This window comes from Narcine bancroftii, chromosome 7 (genome assembly GCF_036971445.1).
Source record: "Narcine bancroftii isolate sNarBan1 chromosome 7, sNarBan1.hap1, whole genome shotgun sequence".
Classification (NCBI taxonomy): Eukaryota; Metazoa; Chordata; class Chondrichthyes; order Torpediniformes; family Narcinidae; genus Narcine; species Narcine bancroftii.
In genome coordinates, this window is record NC_091475.1 from 82,437,705 (window position 1) to 82,455,936 (window position 18,232).

Genomic DNA, 18,232 nt, shown 5'->3' on the forward strand with positions numbered 1-18,232 from the left:
AATTAGGTTGGGTGATACGGTTGACATTAGTGGTTAGTGTAGTGCCTTTACAGCGCCATCATTTGGGACCTAGGTTCAAATCCTGCGCTGTCTGAAAGGAGTTTTGTATGTTTTCCCCATGTTTGCATAGGTTTTCCCCGGGGGCTCTGGTTTCCTCCCCCTTTTCGAAACGTACTGGGGGTGTGGGTTAATTGGGTGTAAATTGGGCAGCATGGACTTGTGGGCTGAAATGGCCTGTTACCATGCTGTGTCTAAATTACATTAAATTTAAAAAATAAATTAAAATTATAAATAGAGCATTAGGTTAGAACATAGAACAGGCCCTTAAGCCCACAACAATTGAACCCTTCCTTCCATCAGAACCATACCCCTCTCTTTTTCTTACATCCATGTGCCTAGCTAAGAGTTATTTTTATTGTACCACCCTCCATCACCATCCCTGGCAATGCATTCCAGGCACCCACCACTCTCTGTTTAAAAAAAAAATCTTTCCTCTGATATCATCCCTAAACTTTCCTCCATTCTCCTTAAAGCGATGTTCTATGGTATTTGCAATTGTCACCCTGGGAAAAAGATGCTGGCTGTCCAGCCTATCTGAGCCCCTCGAAATCTTATACACCTCTATTAAGTCAGCTCTCATCCTTTGTTGCTCCTAAGAGAAAAGCCCTAGCTCTGTCCATCTTGCTTCACAAGACTTGTTTTCCATTCCAAGCAATGTACTGGTAAACTACCTCTGCACGCTCTCTTAAGCATTCATATGCTTACTGTGACCAGATCGGAACACGATATTCCAAATGTGGTCCACTCAGAGTTTTGTAGAGCTGTAACGTTATTTTATGGCCTATGAACCTAATCCCCCAATTAATGTCATTAATCACTCCATGAAGGCACACTGTTAAAAGTTGTGGAGTTAAGTGCATGGGTCAGGAGTCTCTAACTCTTCAGCAGGCTGGAAAAATGAATACCCCTCTGGTGCTGTAAGTTCTGTAATTTGTGGAAGTTGTGCTACTGGAGCAGTGAAGAGCTTTGGTATGAGTTGCAGCTCTCAAAAGCACCAGCCACATGAATGGTAAAGGCTATCCCTTTGCTTCCTATAGACACAGCGTGACCTGCTAGGTTTCTCTAGCACTTTCGTGTTTTGCACCACAATCACAGCGTCTGCAAGACTTTCCTGTTTAAGGCTGTCCCTGAACTTCTTTACAATTTCAGCTCACAGAGTCACAAGGCATGGAACAGGCTTTCAGCCCAACTTCTCCACACAGATCAAATTGACCCACCCCACGCTAGTCCCACCTCTCTGCGTTTGGCCTGTATCTCTCTAAACTAGGGGTGGCCAACTTTTAAATTTAGACATACAGCACAGTTACAGGCCATTTCAGCCCACGAAAGTGCACCGCAGGTGAAGGTTAATTGGGCGTCACGGACTCTTGGGCCAAAATGGCTTGTAACTGTGCTAACCATCCATGCTCTAAATCAATCCTCTGCACGTAATCGTCCAGAGGTTTTTTTAAATGATGCAATAGTCCCTGCCTCAACCACCTCCTCTGGCAATTTATTCCATATATCCATTATCTGCTGCATAAAATATTTACCACTCAGGATTCTGTTAAATCTCTCCCGACTCATCTTAAACCTATATCCTCTGGTTACCAATTCCCCTACTCGGGGGAGAAAAAAAGACTCTCTGCATTCGATTCCTTTCATGATTTTTACTCCTCTATGAGATCATCCCTCATCCTCCTACCCTTGAAGGATAAAGTCCTACTCTCTTCAACCTCTCCCTGTAGCTCAGGCTCCCGAGTCCTGGCAACATCCTTGTAAATCTTGTCTGCAACCTTTCTGATAGCATGATGATCAAACCTGAATGCAAAAACTCCAAATGAAGCCTCACCAATGTCTTGTGCAACTGCAATGTGATCTTCCAGCTTCAAAATCAATAATCAGACTGATGGAGGCCAGTGTTCCATAAACCTTTTCAACGACCCTATCTATCTGTGACTCCAATTTCAAGGTCCTATGTACCTTACTCCAAGATCTCTTTTGCTCTACAGCACTCCCCAGACCCATACCATTCACTGTGACGGACTGACCCAGGTAAGCTCTTGGATTTGGGGATGTAAATCAGTGAGGGAAACTTTTTGAGGGACCAAGGTGAAATGTGGACCTGGATCTGTAGTTGATGTTTCGCTGTGTTTGGTTTCTGCCTTTTAGGCTTTCATTTGTCACCCACTGTGTACATTTTGTGGTTGGAGTAGGCTCGTGACTTAAATGATGAGAATTGGCAGTAATAGACATAGAATATCGCCCATGATGTTGTGCTGACCTGTGGAAACTGACTCCACAATAATCTTTCCGACCTCACACATGTACCCTCTATTTCTTTATATCCATGTGCCTATCTAGGAGTGTTTTGAACACCTCTATTGTACCAGCCTCCACCACCATACCTGATAATGCATTCCAGACACCAACCATCCTTTGTGCTTTTAAAAATAAAACCCAACTTCTTCTGGTGTTTTCCCTTAAACTTGCCTCAACTCACCTTGAACAGATACCCTCTCGTGTTTGCTATTGTCGGTCCAGGTAAAGGTGCTGGCTGTCTCGCCCTACTCACCTTAAACCTCTCAAAATTTTATATACCTCTATTAAATTGCCTCTCAACCTTCATCGCTCCAAAGAGAAAAGTCCTGGTTTTGTCAAGCTTGCTTCATCAGGCATGTTATCCAATCCAGGCAATATCCTGATAAATCTCCTCTGCCCACTCTCCAAAGCGTCCACGTCCTTCTTGTAATGAGGTGATCAGAAATATCTTGGTCTGGCCATTCATTTGACATTTAAGTCTTTAATTAAAAAACCTAAAGGAGCACTGGCTTTTACACCAGGACACATTGGGTGGTGACTATACGAAGCCTTGGTTGAACCTCTCTCCAGTGCACTGAGGGCAGTTCAGGGCACCCCATCTTTGCCAATATATCCTGGCCTTGGAGACAATGCGCTGAGTATTAATAAAATAATTACTGGAACCAGACATCAGTATTACATGAACTAATATTTCAACACTATCCCACCACCCCAGACCAATCTTCCCTATGATTAGCCAAGGCAGTTTTCCCTTCTGATAATGCCCCTTAACTTGGATTTAACAAGTCTGGGGGTATTAGATTGAGACGTTGGTGACAGGGATGTATTATTGAGGTGCCAGAGTGGTGCACCTGGTAGAACCAGATTAGTGAGCTCGGGATGAGACAGAAAGGGTGAGCTTCTTGGTTCATTCACTCCAGATTCACACGTGGTTCAACCCAAGTGAATTTTTTTTAACTAAAATTTCCCCTCTGGCGGGCGGCTAACAGCTGGAATACCTCCAATTTCAGGTGTTTGAATACATTGCATACTGACAAGGAATTTACTTTTGATCTGAAGTATCTGAAATGATTGTTTGAATTGGAATTTCATATTTTTGTTGTGACAGGATACGGCTTCCCTTGGCTCACAGAAGGGAGGGATAACCAAGCAAGGATGGTTGTATAAGGGCAACATGAACAGTGCAATCAGTGTGACCATGCGGGTAAGAATTTCCATTTCGCTCAACGTCATAAGTAAAAACCGGTCTTTCATGTGGTTCCAACTTTCAGCACAGCAAGTACCATTAAATGAAACTTGGAGAAGATAGTGAGTAGTTACAACTTCTTCACTGTAGGCTGTAGAATTTCTAGAAACCATGTAACTGATTGTTATCACAGGCTCCTACATCATAGTGGAACAGAGATGGGGAGGTGGGATAGTGAGAAGAGGGGGGGTACAATGGTGAGGAGATGGGATGGTGGGGGGAGGTGTGACTGTGTGTAGGTGGGATGGAGCAGAGGAGGGAGGCAGGACAGGGAGATGGGAGTTGGGACGGTGGGGAAGAGGGGCAGGAGATAGGGAAGGGGAGGGTGAGGCAGGACAGTGAGGAGGGGATAAGATGGTGAGGAGTGAGGGGGTAGGACGATGATGAGGGAGGTGAGATGGTGAATATGGGGTGGAAGAGTGAGGAGGGACGTGGGACAGGGGAGGGAGAGTGGTTCTGAGGAGGGGTAGTCAGGATGGTGGGGGTGTAGGTGGATGGTGGGTAGGTGGGGCGGGGAGTGGTGGTGGGATTGTGAGGAGAATGTGGGACAGAGGACGGGGTGGTATGGTGAGGAAAGGAAGCGGGGCAGAGGAGGGTGGTGGCTGGATGAGGGCACCATGGGGAGGGAGGTGGAATGGTGAGATGGGGAGAGGGTCAATGAGGAGGGAAGTGATACTATGGGAAGGTGGAGGAAAGATGCTGAGGAGGGTGAGGCAGGATGGTAAGGGGGGCTTGGACGATGAGGAAGGGGGTAGGATGGTGGTGAGGGGGTTGGATGGTGGTAAGGGGGTTGGACGGTGGTGAGGGGGGGTTGGATGGTGGTGAGGGGGATTGGACAGTGAGGAGGGGGGGTTGGATGGTAGTGAGGGGGGTAGGATGGTGAGGAGGTGGGGTTGGATGGTGATGAAGAGGCTAGGATGGTGGCGAGGGTGTAAGGATGGTGGTGATGGGGGGTTGGACAGTGAAAGGGGTTTGACGGTAGTGAGGGAGATAGGACAGTGAGGATGGGGGTTGGATGGTGGTGAAGGGGCTAGGATGGCGGTGAGTGGAATAGAATGGTGAGGAGGAGGGTTGGACGGTGAGGAATGGGGTTGGACGGTGAGGAGTGGGGTTGGACGGTGAGGAGTGGGGTTGGATGGTGAGGAGTGGGGTTGGACGGTGATGAAGGGGCTAGGATGGTGGTGAGGGGGATAGGACAGTGAGGAAGGGGTTGGATGGTAGTGAGGGGGGTAGGATGGTGAGGAGGTGGGGTTAGTCGGTGATGAAGGGGCTAGGATGGTGGCGAGGGTGTAAGGATGGTGGTGATGGGGGGTTGGACAGTGAAGGGGGTTTGATGGTAGTGAGGGGGATAGGACAGTGAGGATGGGGGTTGGATGGTGGTGAAGGGGCTAGGACAGTGAGGAGGGGGGTTGGACAGTGGTGAGGGTGGTTGGACGGTAGTGAGGGGGGGTTGGACGGTGATGAAGGGGCTAGGATGGTGGTGGGGATAGGACGGTGAGGAGGGGGGTTGGATGGTAGTGAGGGGGGTAGGATGGTGAGAAGGTGGGGTTGGACGGTGATGAAGGGGCTAGGATGGTGGCGAGGGTGTAAGGATGGCGGTGATGGGGGGTTGGACAGTGAAGGGGGTTTGATGGTAATGAGGGGAATAGGACAGTGAGGATGGGGCTTGGATGGTGGTGAAGGGGTTAGGATGGTGAGGAGGGGGGTTTGGAGGGTGGTGAGGGGGTTTGGAGGGTGGTGAGGGGGGTTGGACGGTGGTGAGAGGGGTTGGACGGTGGTGAGGGGTTGGACAATGAGGAAGGGGCTAGAATAGTGGTGAGGAGGGTTGGATGGTGAGGAGGAGGCTTGGATGATGAGTAAGGGGCTAGGATTGTGGTGAAGGGGGTAGAACGGTGAGAGATGGGGGTTTGGATGGTGAGGAGGGGACTGGACGGTGGCGATGGGGGTAGGATGGTGAGGAGGGGGGATGGACGGTGAGGAGGGGAATGGTATGGAGGAGAGGGATAGGATGGTGAGGAGGGGGATGGGATGGAGGAGGGGTAGAACGGTGAGGGATGGGATGGAGGATAGGGTGTGGGGTGTGAGGAGGGGGAGGTGTTGGAGGAGGGAGTGGAATGGTGAGGAGGGTATTGCACTCTACTGAACATTTTGGGATGACACTCACCCTCTGGCTATGAGACTGGTGTGATCTTGGTCAGGACTGGAGGTGGTGGCCTTCACTGTGGGCTTATTAGTGAGACAACACTGTACATTGAGGTGTCGGCACATGTGGCGGGGCTTGGGAGACAGTCCCCTTCCCTCATTCTCCCACGATGTCTCCAACAGGACGACTCCCATCCCAGCAGATCCCCCTTTTGGCCTTACTGAACAGCCCCCCCCCCCCCAACTTCTCTCTCTGACCAGGCAGGTCTTGATGAAAACTCTCTGTCATGACCAGCTGACCATTCTCTGTGGTTCCCATGTTTAAAGAAACCCGTATTTATTTAGCACCCTTTGCAAACTCAGGATGCTCCAAATTTCTTGACGACCAACCTTTGGTCAGGGGTGGGGGGGGGCCTTCACTGTGATGGGGAAAAATGGCAGCCGGACTGTGCAGTGTAAGCTTCCCCCAGCAGTGCGATAATGAGCATGTGATTGGCTTCTGAGTCTGTGCTGTTGGCAGAGGGATTATTAATGGTTACTTCCTCAACCACCTCCTCTATGTTTACAGTTAAAATTAGATACATTTCAAATTGCCCTTTTGAGGTTGGCCTTAGCAGTAGCTAGGAAATGACTCGGAGGAATGAGATTAAATTGAATAAATAATGTTAGCATGTGGAGATGAGGTAATGTATCCCGTTAGAGAAGATAACATAAAATTTATGAAATAATTAACCTTTTTATGTTAAAATTTGGAGCCCGTACAAGGATTGGAAGCATTGTTAAAGTATTTTCCCATACATGGATGGTGTGGTCCCAAATTGCGACACATACCTAAATGTATTGCTTTAATTGCTCTCCTCTATTTTTCTTTTTTTTTGGGCAGTTTAGTGGTGGGTTGGGGGGGGGTGGGAGGGATAGCGATGGGGGTGGGCAATTTTATGGGATAAAATATGTATTGCATTGTATTTTGTATGTATCATTTATGATTGATTATCAATAAAGTTTCAAAAAGAAAATGGTTGCAGAACAGTCCCATGGGTTGTTTCAAGCACCAACCCCCGCCCCCCCTTTACTCCGAGAGGTGAGAGCTAAATATCTCTGAGTCAGTCATTGCCTCGAAGCAGCTGTTTATTGATGTAGACTACTTCAGATGTCTGGAGCCAAACTTGAACGCACAATCTTCGGAATCTGAGCAGAGAGTTCCACCCACCTTCACGAGTTTTGTCAACCTTCACTCCCAGGTTAATAAGTCCTGACCATTGATTGGTCCGTCACACCCTTTGAACTTTAACTACTTTTTGTCTCCTCAGTCATTCAAGAGACGCTTTTTCCACTTGACCCAGCTTGGAGATGGCTCCTATATTCTTAATTTCTACAAAGATGAGAAAATCTCCAAGGAACCGAAGGGTTCAATCTTCCTGGATTCGTGCATGGGAGTGGTTCAGGTAGGAGAACGAGCAATTCCCTGGAAGGGCCGATTTGGAGGATTGTATGCAGTTTTAATTATTTCACAAAAGGAAAGACATCAATAAGATTGAAAGAATGCAGAGAACATTTATAAGGCTTTTGCCGGGACTTGAGATGAGTTACAGGGAAAGGTGAGATAGGTTAGGACTTTATTCCCTGGAGTGGCGGAGAATGAGCCAATTTTGACAGGCATGCAAAGTTATGAGAGGTATAGATCGTGTAAATGCAAGCAGGCTTTTTCCATTGAGGTTGGGGGAGACGAGAATGAGAGGACATGGGTTAAGGGTGAAAGGTGAAATGTTGAAAGGGAACATTAGGGGGAAGAACTTCACACACAGAGGGGTGTGAGTGTGCAATAAGTGGCCAGCTGAAGTGGTGAATGGTGGCTCGATATAGACATTTGGATAGGTACAAAGATTTGAGGGCTATGGTCTGGGTGCAGGTTGATGGGACAATGCAGAATAATAGTTTGGCATTGACTGGACAGACCGAAGGGGCTGTTTCTGTTTTGTAGTATTCTATGGTTTGCAGCTTCTTTCCATGAAGGACACGTCCATGAAGAGACCACCCCACCACCCCCCCCCCCCACCACCTTATCTCAGAGCTGCAGACTGTCAGATGGGCAGGCTTCCCTGCTTATTGCCCTGCCCTGCAGAAGAAAGCAAATATCAACATTGCTGCTCCTGTTTCTGCCATGTGCTTCAGCGCAGTTTACAGTGCCAGCATAAAGACTTTCTTTTGGTGCATTGTATGGACAGGGGAAGCCTTTCTCTCGACTGGAGCCTGGGATTTTGTGGGAGAACCAGGGGAAGGGGTGCTGTGGGTCTCAGAGACAGAATAACCCATCCGTGAGGAGTATCTGTTGGGAATAATGTTATCTTCAGAATATTATAGCATCATACAGGCCCTTCAGCCCACTGAGGTGTGCCATCCTATGGAAACCTAATCCACAACAATCTAATTTTTTTCCTCTCTCACACCCATAGGCCTCTATTTTTCTTTCATCCATGTGCCTATCTAAGAGTCTTCTGAATGCACCTATTGTGCCAGCCTCCACCAACCTCCACCCCCTTCCCCAGCAAAACATTCCAGAAACCCACCATTCTGTGTTTTAAAAAAAACACCTCATTCCTGATATCTCTCCTAAACTTGCCTCCACTCACCTTAAGCAGATCTACTCTGGAATTTGCTGTTGTTGCATGTAAAACAGGTCCCAGCTGTCCATGTAATCTAAGCTTCTCATAATCTTCTATACCTCTACTGTATTAAGTCAGCTCTTGTGCCATTGTAAAGAGCAAAGCCCCAGCTCTGTAAACCTTGCTTCATAAGGCAGGTTCTTCAATCCAGGCAAAATCCTAGTTTAAAAAGTTTGCCTGTTATTTGTGTGATCACTTCTGGCAGTACCAAAAGACCATAAGATATAGGAGAAAAAGCAGGCCATTCGTCCTATCGTTTTTCCATCATTACTAGACTACACTGCCTTGTTCAGATAGCCCCTAATTGCCCTGCAGTCATCTCTTCCTCTGGCTCTTTGACCACCTGCCTCTATTTCTTGCCTCAAGTATAAAAACTGTGAAGGAATGGTGGTTTAATTCCCAGTTGGGATGTTGTCTGCCTTAGAATGGATGCTGCAGGTGGAGGTATTACCGTGTACCTGTTCCCCTCAGTGGTAACGTTACAGGAATGGGAGGTGCTGTCAGAGTAGGAGGGGCAAGTAACTCGGTGCACTTTGCGACAGTGTATGCCAGTGGAGTTGGGGATGAATGTTGAGGGGTGGTGTGGAATGTCAATCATGCAGGCTGATTGGTGCTGGAATTTGATAAGCTTCTTGTGCATTGTTGGAGCTAAACAGGAGAGTATCCTTCACTACCTTGACATCCCTTGCAGAACTTGCGGTGTCAGGAGATGACTCACTTGCTGTGAGATACTCTTGCAGCCCCCCCAGTGTTTCTGGTCAACAGTGACTTCATGATGTTGAAGGAGGCAGTGACGGTGGTCTGCCAAAACCCTTCCTCCCTTTCAGACGTAACCATTCCTGCTCAATCCCTGCTAGGATTCCTTTCTCTACTCTCCACAACTTTATCTTTGTTGCTGCATCCAACGTCCCCAGGGCTCCAAAACTATCAACCACCTCTTCACGTTCTGCTGACCAGCACAAGCCCCCTCCCCGAATATGTGAAAAAAGACCATCCCTATCTGACTGAGTACTTGCCATCACTGGAATCTCCCAACAACCTGTACGCTCGTTGAGACTGTGGTCTTCAATCTTCCCCGATTCACTCTGCTAGTGGATGTGCCTTCAGCTTCCTTGTCCCAAGCTCTGGAATTGCCTTTCAAAGTGCCCTCATCTTTTTCTCTTTTAAGACACTCTTTAAACCTTAACTGTACGACCAAGTGAATAGTAATCTGCCTTGAAACAGTCAGTTAGCGGTGAAAGTATTCTTGTATGATTCCTCGGTGTGTTTCATTGCATTAAACCTGATTCTGGTCTCCAATAACACCAACTTCCAGTTACCTTTAAACCCCTTCCCCATTCTCTCTACTTTCTTCCAGTTTACCATCCCCTTCCCTCTCCTATCAGAGAGCCACCATCAGAGAGCCACCTTTGGTCCGCTCCTCCTATCAGAGAGTCGCCTTCGGTCCGCTCCCCCTATCAGAGAGCCGCCCTCGGTCCGCTCCCCCTATCAGAGAGCCGCCCTCGGACCGCTCCCCCTATCAGAGAGCCGCCCTCAGTCCACTCCCCCTATCAGAGAGCCGCCCTCGGTCCGCTCCCCCTATCAGAGAGCCGCCCTCGGTCCGCTCCCCCTATCAGAGAGCCGCCCTCGGTCCGCTCCCCCTATCAGAGAGCCATCCTCGGTCCACTCCCCCTATCAGCTTCTTTCTCTTCTACCCCCCCCCCCACTTGTAATCACCTGTGATTTCTTACCTGTCAGCTTGTGCTCCTCCTCCTGCTTCTTCCTCCCTCTCCTCACCCACCTTTTTCTTCAGGTGCCTGCCTCTTTTTGCTCACTCCTGAACAAGGGTCAGGCCAGAAACATTGTAAAACATCCTTTACTTCCTATGGATGCTGTGTGACCTGCTGACTTTCTCCAGAATGTTTGTGTATTGCACTCGACCCCAGCAGCTACAGAATCCTTTGTTTAACTCATAGGCAAGTTATTTTTGCAGGCTTGATCAAGAATGAAGATTTAGTTTTTCTGTTTTACAGAACACCAAAATCCGGCGATATGCCTTTGAACTGAAGATGCAAGATAAGAGCAGTTACCTTCTGGCAGCCGACAGTGACTTGGAAATGGAGGAATGGATTGGATCATTGAATAAAATCCTCCAAAGTACATTCGAGGCTGCTATGCAAGAGAAAAGGAATGGGGATTTATTGGAGAGTGAGTTTGAATTCAGTTTTGTTTTGCTTGTCTGGCTGATTGACAGTCTGTGGGGCTGACTTCCCAGATATGAAGGGGGATAAAGTCATGCCAGTGATGGGTGGTGAAACTCCACTAGGCTGGTGACCTGACTTCATCTACGTGAGGTGTTCAGTAAAAGGACACAGAGAGGCTTTGCTCCTGAGATATTGCTAAGGCTTTGGTGGCGTAGAGAATGCATGTGTGTCTGTCAGGCTTTGTGCTTGTGGGTGTGTTTATGTGTACCTGTGTATGCATGTGTCAGGAGCATTAAAAATCAAGCAGACACCTAAATAAAAAGTTGGGGGGAAGAGGAAAGGAAGGAGCACAGGCTAAGAGGTTATAGGTGGGGGGGGGGGGTGGTAAAATGAAGCAGAGAAATGATAGAGGAAGAGGGCAGATGATTAAATTGGGTAGATTGATAGAAGGAAGGGAAGGAGGTGGGGAATTGGAGGAAGGGAGACAGAAAGATGGGGGAAGAGAAAGACATGGGGGGCAGGGGGGGATTAATGGAAATTAAAGCCAACATTGATGCCACCTGGTTGGAGAATGCCCAGACAGAATATAAAGCGTTATTCCTCTAATTTGCAGTGGCATCAGTTTCTCTGTGTATGATGCCATGGAAAGTCATGTCAGTGTGGGAATGATGTGTGGAATTGAAATTGTTGGGCACTGGAAGGTCCTTGCTGTAGCAGTGGATAGAGGGAAGGTATTCAACGAAATTTATCTCCCAGTCTTCCTGATGTAGGGTGGCACGGTTGGCATAGCATTTAGCGCAACGCTTTTACAGTACCAGTGATCCCACGCTGTCTGTAAGGCGTTTGTACCTTCTCCCCGTGTCTGCATGGGTTTTCCCCAGGCGCTCCGGTTTCCTCCCACCATTTGAAATGTACCGGGGGTGTAGGTTAATTGAGTGCAAATTGGGCAGCATGGCCTCGTGGGCCGAAATGTGGAACCTTGCTGAATGTCGAAATTTAATTTAAATTTTAAAAAAATTACCAGATGCAGTAAATGAGCCCTGCAAATTCACAGGTGAAGCCTGTGATATCTGTCTCTGAGGACAATGGCAGAGCATCTTTAAAGAGGATGAACCCTCACAAGGCATCAGGGCCCTGATGGCATACCTGGAAAAGCTGGAAGGTACTGGAAATCTGTGCCAACCAACAACCCGGAGTATTTACAATTGCAGTTAGAGGTTCCCACCTGCTTGAAAAGGACATCAATCATTGTGGTGCCTAAAAATAACAGATTGAGTTGCCTCAACAACTCTTGTCCAGTAGCTCTACATCTGCTGTGATGAAATGCTTCAGTATTGGTTGGTCATGGCCAGAATAAACATGTACCTAAGTAAAGATATGGACAGATTGCAATTCGCTTCACAGCAGATGCAATCTCACTGGGTCTCCACTCAGCCCTGGATCACCTGGGCAAGAGCATCACGTACATCAGGCTGCTCACCATCAACTACACCATATTGCTCAGCTAGCTTCAAAATTGGGCCTCTGCACCTGGATCCTTGACTTCCTCATTAGAAGACCACAGTCAGTAAGAATCAGAAACAGGTAAAGAGGCCAGGGCGAATGTGCGGGTTGTCCTCTTTCAAAAACTATGGCTACTCCTTCACTACCATCAACTCGGCTCTCACCCGCACATCCTGCATTTCCTGCATATATATGCTCTGCCCTGAGACACGACAAGGGCAGGATTCCCCTTGTGTTCACCTACCATCCACCAGAATTCCACCACCTACAACATAATTCCACCACCAGACACATATTCCCCTCCCCCCTCCCCCTTTCAGCCTTCTGCCGGGACAACGCCCTTTGTAACACCCTCGTCCACTCATCCCTTCCCACTAAATGGCCCCCTTGGTACTTAACTGAGACCGCAGGTAATGCTATACCTGCACCTACACTTCCTCCCTCACCACCGTCAGGCCCCAAACAGCCTTTCCCAATGAAGCCCCACTTGTGATTTCTACTGTATCTGGCCATCCTGTTGTGGCCTCTTGTATGTCACGAGATCATTTCGATGAGCTCCTTCGCTTTGTTCACTGCAATAGCGTGGATCATCCAGTGATGACCCATTTCAATTCGCTGCCTCATTCCCATAACAATATGTGTGTTCATGGACTCGTGCATTGCCAAACTGAGACCACCTGCAAATTGGAGGAACAGTAGCTCATATTCCAACTGGGCCCCTCCAACCAGATGGCATTAATATTGACCATTTTCCATCAGCCACCCCCCTTCCTCCCATCTCTCTCTCTTTCGCTTTTCCACAAGCTCCCCGCCCTAGTCCAATTCCCTATCCCTCTGTCTCCTTCCTCCAGCTCTGCATTCACAGAGCTTCTCTCCTCCCCTGATCAATTCTCAACCTTTTTCTTGCCCTCCTACCCAAGTCCCCCTATGTGCTATTGGCTGGAGTTCTGTGCTCACCCCCTCCCCCTTTTTCCCCATCCCCCCCCACTTTTTTATTCAAGCGGCTGCCTGCTATTTGGCCATACCTTGGCAAAAGGCTCAGGCCCAAATATGGTTATATTATCTTTGTCTCCAATGGATGCTGTGGGACCTGCTGTGTTTTTCCAGCAGTTTTGTGTACTTATTGCAATCACAGCATCTGCAAGCTTTCTTGTTTCACTCCTGACGCATGGTTTGTTCACTGAAGTGTAAGCAGATGCCTTGCCATCTGTAACTCGAAATGGTGAATGGTTTAATTTAAAATCCACATGCACTCTGAGCAGGCCAATAATTCATGAACTTTCCCCTTTGTGACTCAGACTCTCCATCCACACCACAAACTAGATGCTCTTCAGTGAATGAAGAACAATCTTAAACATTGTATTGACAGCTGTCTGCCCTGAGGTTATCTAAATTATAAAGCTTTGCAGGTTCTGGTGTGCAATGCAGTTTTACTGCTGGTTTCAACGAAATGTGTGGACGTGTCCTCAATTGCTTAAGTCAAGGGGAGTACAATAGTGTCTATGGCTTTTCCTGCCAAAATGACTGGAGCTCAGTGCTGCACACAGAATCTGCTGTGCCAAGGTGTACCTGTGACTGAGGGGGTAACTTCTTCCCCAGCGACCATAAAGCACACACTGCTACTTAAATAGCAGAAATCAGCAGAATTGTTGCAAAAGAAATCACTGGTGAAATTCTGGCTGCAGCCAGTCTGTTCGATTTCCTGTTGCTAACTCAATTCTTTTGGGCAGGGGTTGAATTTACACATAGCAGCTCTGTTGAAAATAAGAGCATTTACAACAGCCTTTTTGGATACCATTTAACACAGTAGATGGTGAACACCTTGGCAGAGACTGCAATTCAGTCAGAATCATGGTTTTTTTAAAAATGCGTTATTGGGCAGATTCATGAATGAAAGAAGTCTGATTTACATCTAACTTGGGTTTCTGGGGAATCTTCGAGATTACACGGGACAATGGTGAGCCCTGGTTGCACTGATTAATGGAGGTTTTCTTCCCCTTGTAGTTTCGGATGATGAGTTACCTAATCAGGGGAAGACGGAACATGTCAGTAGCTGGGAAAGCTTGAACAGCGAACTTGCAAAGGTAGCGTTAGCCTTTCTGATTATTTGATGCAAAAACAATAGTAAATGAGATGTTCTGCAAGTCTTTTATTGAAATTGAAGCTTTTAAGTCTCACATTTTGCATTAATTGTTGTGTCGGTAAATTTTTTATTTCCAAATAAATTGCTTATAATGATAGGTCGCTTCAAAGCGATGAAACTGGCTCCTGCTATGTTCTTTCCCAATCTTGTGGCATGGAAGTAATGGAATGAAATCCCTTATCCAGGTTGCTTTGTGCCTATGTGGAAATTCTACCAGGTGTTTCCCAGTGTGAGCTGTGCTTGTGTGTCTGATGTAACACAATTATAACCTGTCGTTAAAAACAGAGGGCACCAAATGTTGCAAGTGTTACAAGTCCACAAAATGGATCATTGACTTATGAATGGCCATTTGTGTTGACATAGCAGGGGGCCGAAATTTTCCTCCCTGTCCTCCAGATCCTCGTCAAAGGATATGGTCCCGATTGATATCTCTCTCTGTGACCCGTTCCGATATGGTGGAGTGAGGATAGGAACAGATTCGCCTCAGATCTTGTGGTCACAGAAGCTGATTGCTTCCAGTTGTTTCAATGCCGCTGATGACTACATGTGCAGGAAAGTACATCCAGATGCAGCTTCTGATGGGCCTGATAGAATCATTTGTGCCAGCACTTCCTCTGTGGATGCCCAGGATTGGTTCTTGCAGTGAAAAGATCCTGTTTCGTTGGGTTGCTTGGCCCACATTTTTCCCAGGGGCAGCTGTTGTGGGGGCAGTGAGGTTTGATGGCTGCTGTGTTAGACTGGGCCTCATTGTTTGCTCTTTAAACTTCTTTTCCCGTCCCCTTTGTTCGAACCCCAAGCACCTCTCCCTCTCCAGACTCCCACAGGTTAATGTTTATTGTCATGGACCCTGAGGTATGGTGAGAAGGTTCATCTTGCATCCTATTCCCAACCTAACCAACAGCTAAGTCCCAACTTTGCACCTCCTGCAGCTGACTACCCTTCCGCATCCCCTCATTAACCACCCTTATACCCCCTCCCAACAACCTCCATAGACAAACTAATCAATTCCACGCCACAACCTTTGATCTTTTCAATTCCACCTTTGCCTCCCCCCACCCCCTCCCCCTTGACCTCTGACAGCTGATCCACCCTCCCTCCTGACCATGTCCCCACCCCTCACCATTGCCTTCATGCTGCATGGGTCTTTGTTCCCTGTCATTGGTGAAGGGAAGGCCTGAGGGTCCCCATTGGAATTGAAACTGTTATTGATGGGTTCGGCAAGCTCCCTGAGATGTCCCAAACGTCTGGCAGGTGCTTGTTGCTGAGTAACAGTGAAGGGTTTATTTCTTGTGTGTTATGTTTTTCTTTTTTTTGTACGAATTCGGGGGAGAGGGGTAGAGGATAAAATAGACAATGATATATGATATTGTTGGAAAAAATGTATTGTTTATTTGAATTCACATGAGTCTTTGAAAATCAAAAATAAAATATTCAAAAAAAAATAGAAAGTCTCTCTGAAAGACAGATTATCAAAAGAGGCCTTAAAAGCACTACATAATAATTTGTGAACTGAAAATTTGAGGCCCTCAAGCAAGACCAAAATGGTGCTGAAGGATGGTTTGAGACTTTAACACCCTCACACATATAGTGGGGATTTAAGTTAGAGATAAGTAAGGAATATCATGGTTTAAGGAATATTGGTTTAATAAAAAGTTATTTTGAATTTACCATAACCTGGTGAAGTTTGCCATTGGTTTTCCTCTGTGTAAACAAAGTCTCTTTAATCCCTTACAAAATTGAGAGGGTTGTTAGTTCGTAATCTTCCAGATGTCTGTTTTATCTCACAGCCCCTATAAGCCCGACATCTATCGCCCTACCTTTGTCAATTTCTTTCATCATTTGCACAAAAAACTGTTAGGCTCGTGGGGCCCAAGTGTCCCTCACCAAGCCAGACTGACTATTCCTGAGAAGATTGTGCTTTTCTTTTTAAAAATATTTTTATTGAGTTTAATATATAAACTTGCATACAAAATTCAATGGGATATATAACCAGTCATTTGAAAGGACAATATAACAGCATTAGCTAGTTACCTATTCATATGCAAAACAAAGCAATTAAAACATATTCCTAATGTACGTAATTAAACCCATTTACCAAATTATTTTAATAAAAGAAAAACCTATAAAGCTAAAACTATTCCACCCCCCCCCTATAATCAAGGTTAGCTATTCTAAAGGAAGTTTGGAATCAGCTAGTGACCTCCAGGCATCGGTTGGCGAACTCCCGCACTCTTCAGAGATATCAATTCTTCCAATCATAATAGTTTTTTCTCCAGTGAGTCATATTGTGGATAATCAGTTTTGTTTTTGAACCATCAGTGATGGATGTTTGCTTTAAGGAATAGTTTAGGTTAGGCATTCAAAATTATAAGGATCTTTTTCTTTTGAGATAACTTTGCTTCCTTTGAACAATTATCTGCCAAACTTAATCTTTCCAATAGACATTTTTTTAGATATTTACAAATTAGACACTTTGTTCAATCTAAGCTTTCTGACTCGACTCAAATTTCAGACACTAATATTCTTGATTTGTTTTTTAACATTTTTATTTCAAGGTGAACCATGCTTTTCTAAATGCTTGTAAATCCTGTCCCAAAGGATCCAGTAGTTTGCCCACCACTGACTTAAAACTCACTGGTTTATAATTCCCAGCATTCTCCCTATTACATTTCTTACACAAGAGGACTACATACGCCATTCTCCAATCCTCCTGATGCCAGGGAAGATACAAAGATCATTGCCAATACCCCAGCAATCTCTTCCCTTGCTTTCTGTAGTAACTTGGAGTATATCTCATCTGGTCCTGGGAACTCATTGAATATTTTTAAGAAGATCCAGCATTACCACTTTCTTAACTTTGACATGTCCCAACTCACTGACCTCACGTTCGTTGATTGTCCTCTCCCTGTTGAACACTGAAGCAAGGTATTAATTTAGGACCTTCCCTTCCTTCTCAGCCTCCAGGCACATGCTCCCGACTTTATCCCTAATCAGTCCAACCCTTACTCTCGACATCCTTTTCTTTATATATATATATATATATATATGTGAAGAACACCTTTGGGTTTTCTTTAATCCTGCTTTGCTAAGGCCTTCTCATGCCCCCTTCCAGCTCTATCCTTAGTCCTTTATAATTCTCATGAGCTCATCCTGACTTTTGCTTCCTAAACCTTCTGTATGCTTCCTTCTTCCTCCTGATGAGCTATCCACCTCCTTTCCTGGACCATCTTTTCCCTGTTTCAGTGGGATAGACCTCTCCAGGATCCCATGCATGTGCTCCCTAAACATCTTCCACATTTCTGCTGTGATTTTCGCTGAAAACATCTGTTCCCAATTTACTCTCAGAACTTCATGTCTTACTCCATGGTAATTAGCCCTTCTCAAATTAAGCAATACAATTTTTGTCTCCTATCCTTGTCCATAGCTATGTTCTTGGCCAGAGAGTTGCGATCACGGTCACTGAAATGCTCCCTCATTGAGAGGTCTGTCACCTGACCAGGTTCATACCCAGTACAAGATCCAGTATGCCTCTTATCCATTTGGCGTGTCCACATAGTGTGTCAGTAATCCTTCTGAGACACACTAATTCTGCCCCATCTGAACCTTTAGCACCAAGGAGATGCCAGTCAAAAATGGGGAAGTTAAAGTATCCCATAACAACAACCCTGTTATTTTTGCATTTTCCAACATCTGCCTACCTATCCCTGAAGGGAAAATCTTGCCTGAGAAACCTATTGAAATTCTTTGAGGAAGTAACAAGCAAGCTGGATAAGGGAGATGCAGTGGATGTTGTGCAGTTGGAATTTCAGAAGGCATTGGACAAGCTGCAGCACTGAGTCTACTTGAGATAAGAGCCTGTGGTATAACCGTAGATATACTAGCATGGCTAGAGTATTGGCTGATTGGCAGGAGTAGTGTTGGAATACAAGGATCATTTTCTGATTGGCTGCCAGCTTCTAGGGGTGGGTGTTGGGGCTGCTGCTTTTTATGT

The 18,232-nt window shown here is 46.2% G+C and overlaps 1 protein-coding gene across 17 annotated transcripts in view; it reads left to right on the forward strand.

Moving 5' to 3' along the window:
- The window catches only part of dock9b (dedicator of cytokinesis 9b), a 346,813-nt gene that overhangs the window by 169,661 nt on the left and 158,920 nt on the right, over positions 1–18,232 (forward strand). For all 17 annotated transcript variants that reach the window (XR_011341986.1, XM_069890523.1, XM_069890538.1 and 14 more), the window contains 4 exons: positions 3,470–3,565; positions 7,060–7,194; positions 10,425–10,599; positions 14,103–14,182. Coding sequence is in view for 16 of the 17 variants with exons in the window: in XM_069890523.1 (XP_069746624.1) it covers positions 3,470–3,565; positions 7,060–7,194; positions 10,425–10,599; positions 14,103–14,182 (486 nt within the window). In the remaining variant the exon portion in view is untranslated. The remainder of the gene's footprint in view (positions 1–3,469; positions 3,566–7,059; positions 7,195–10,424; positions 10,600–14,102; positions 14,183–18,232) is intronic.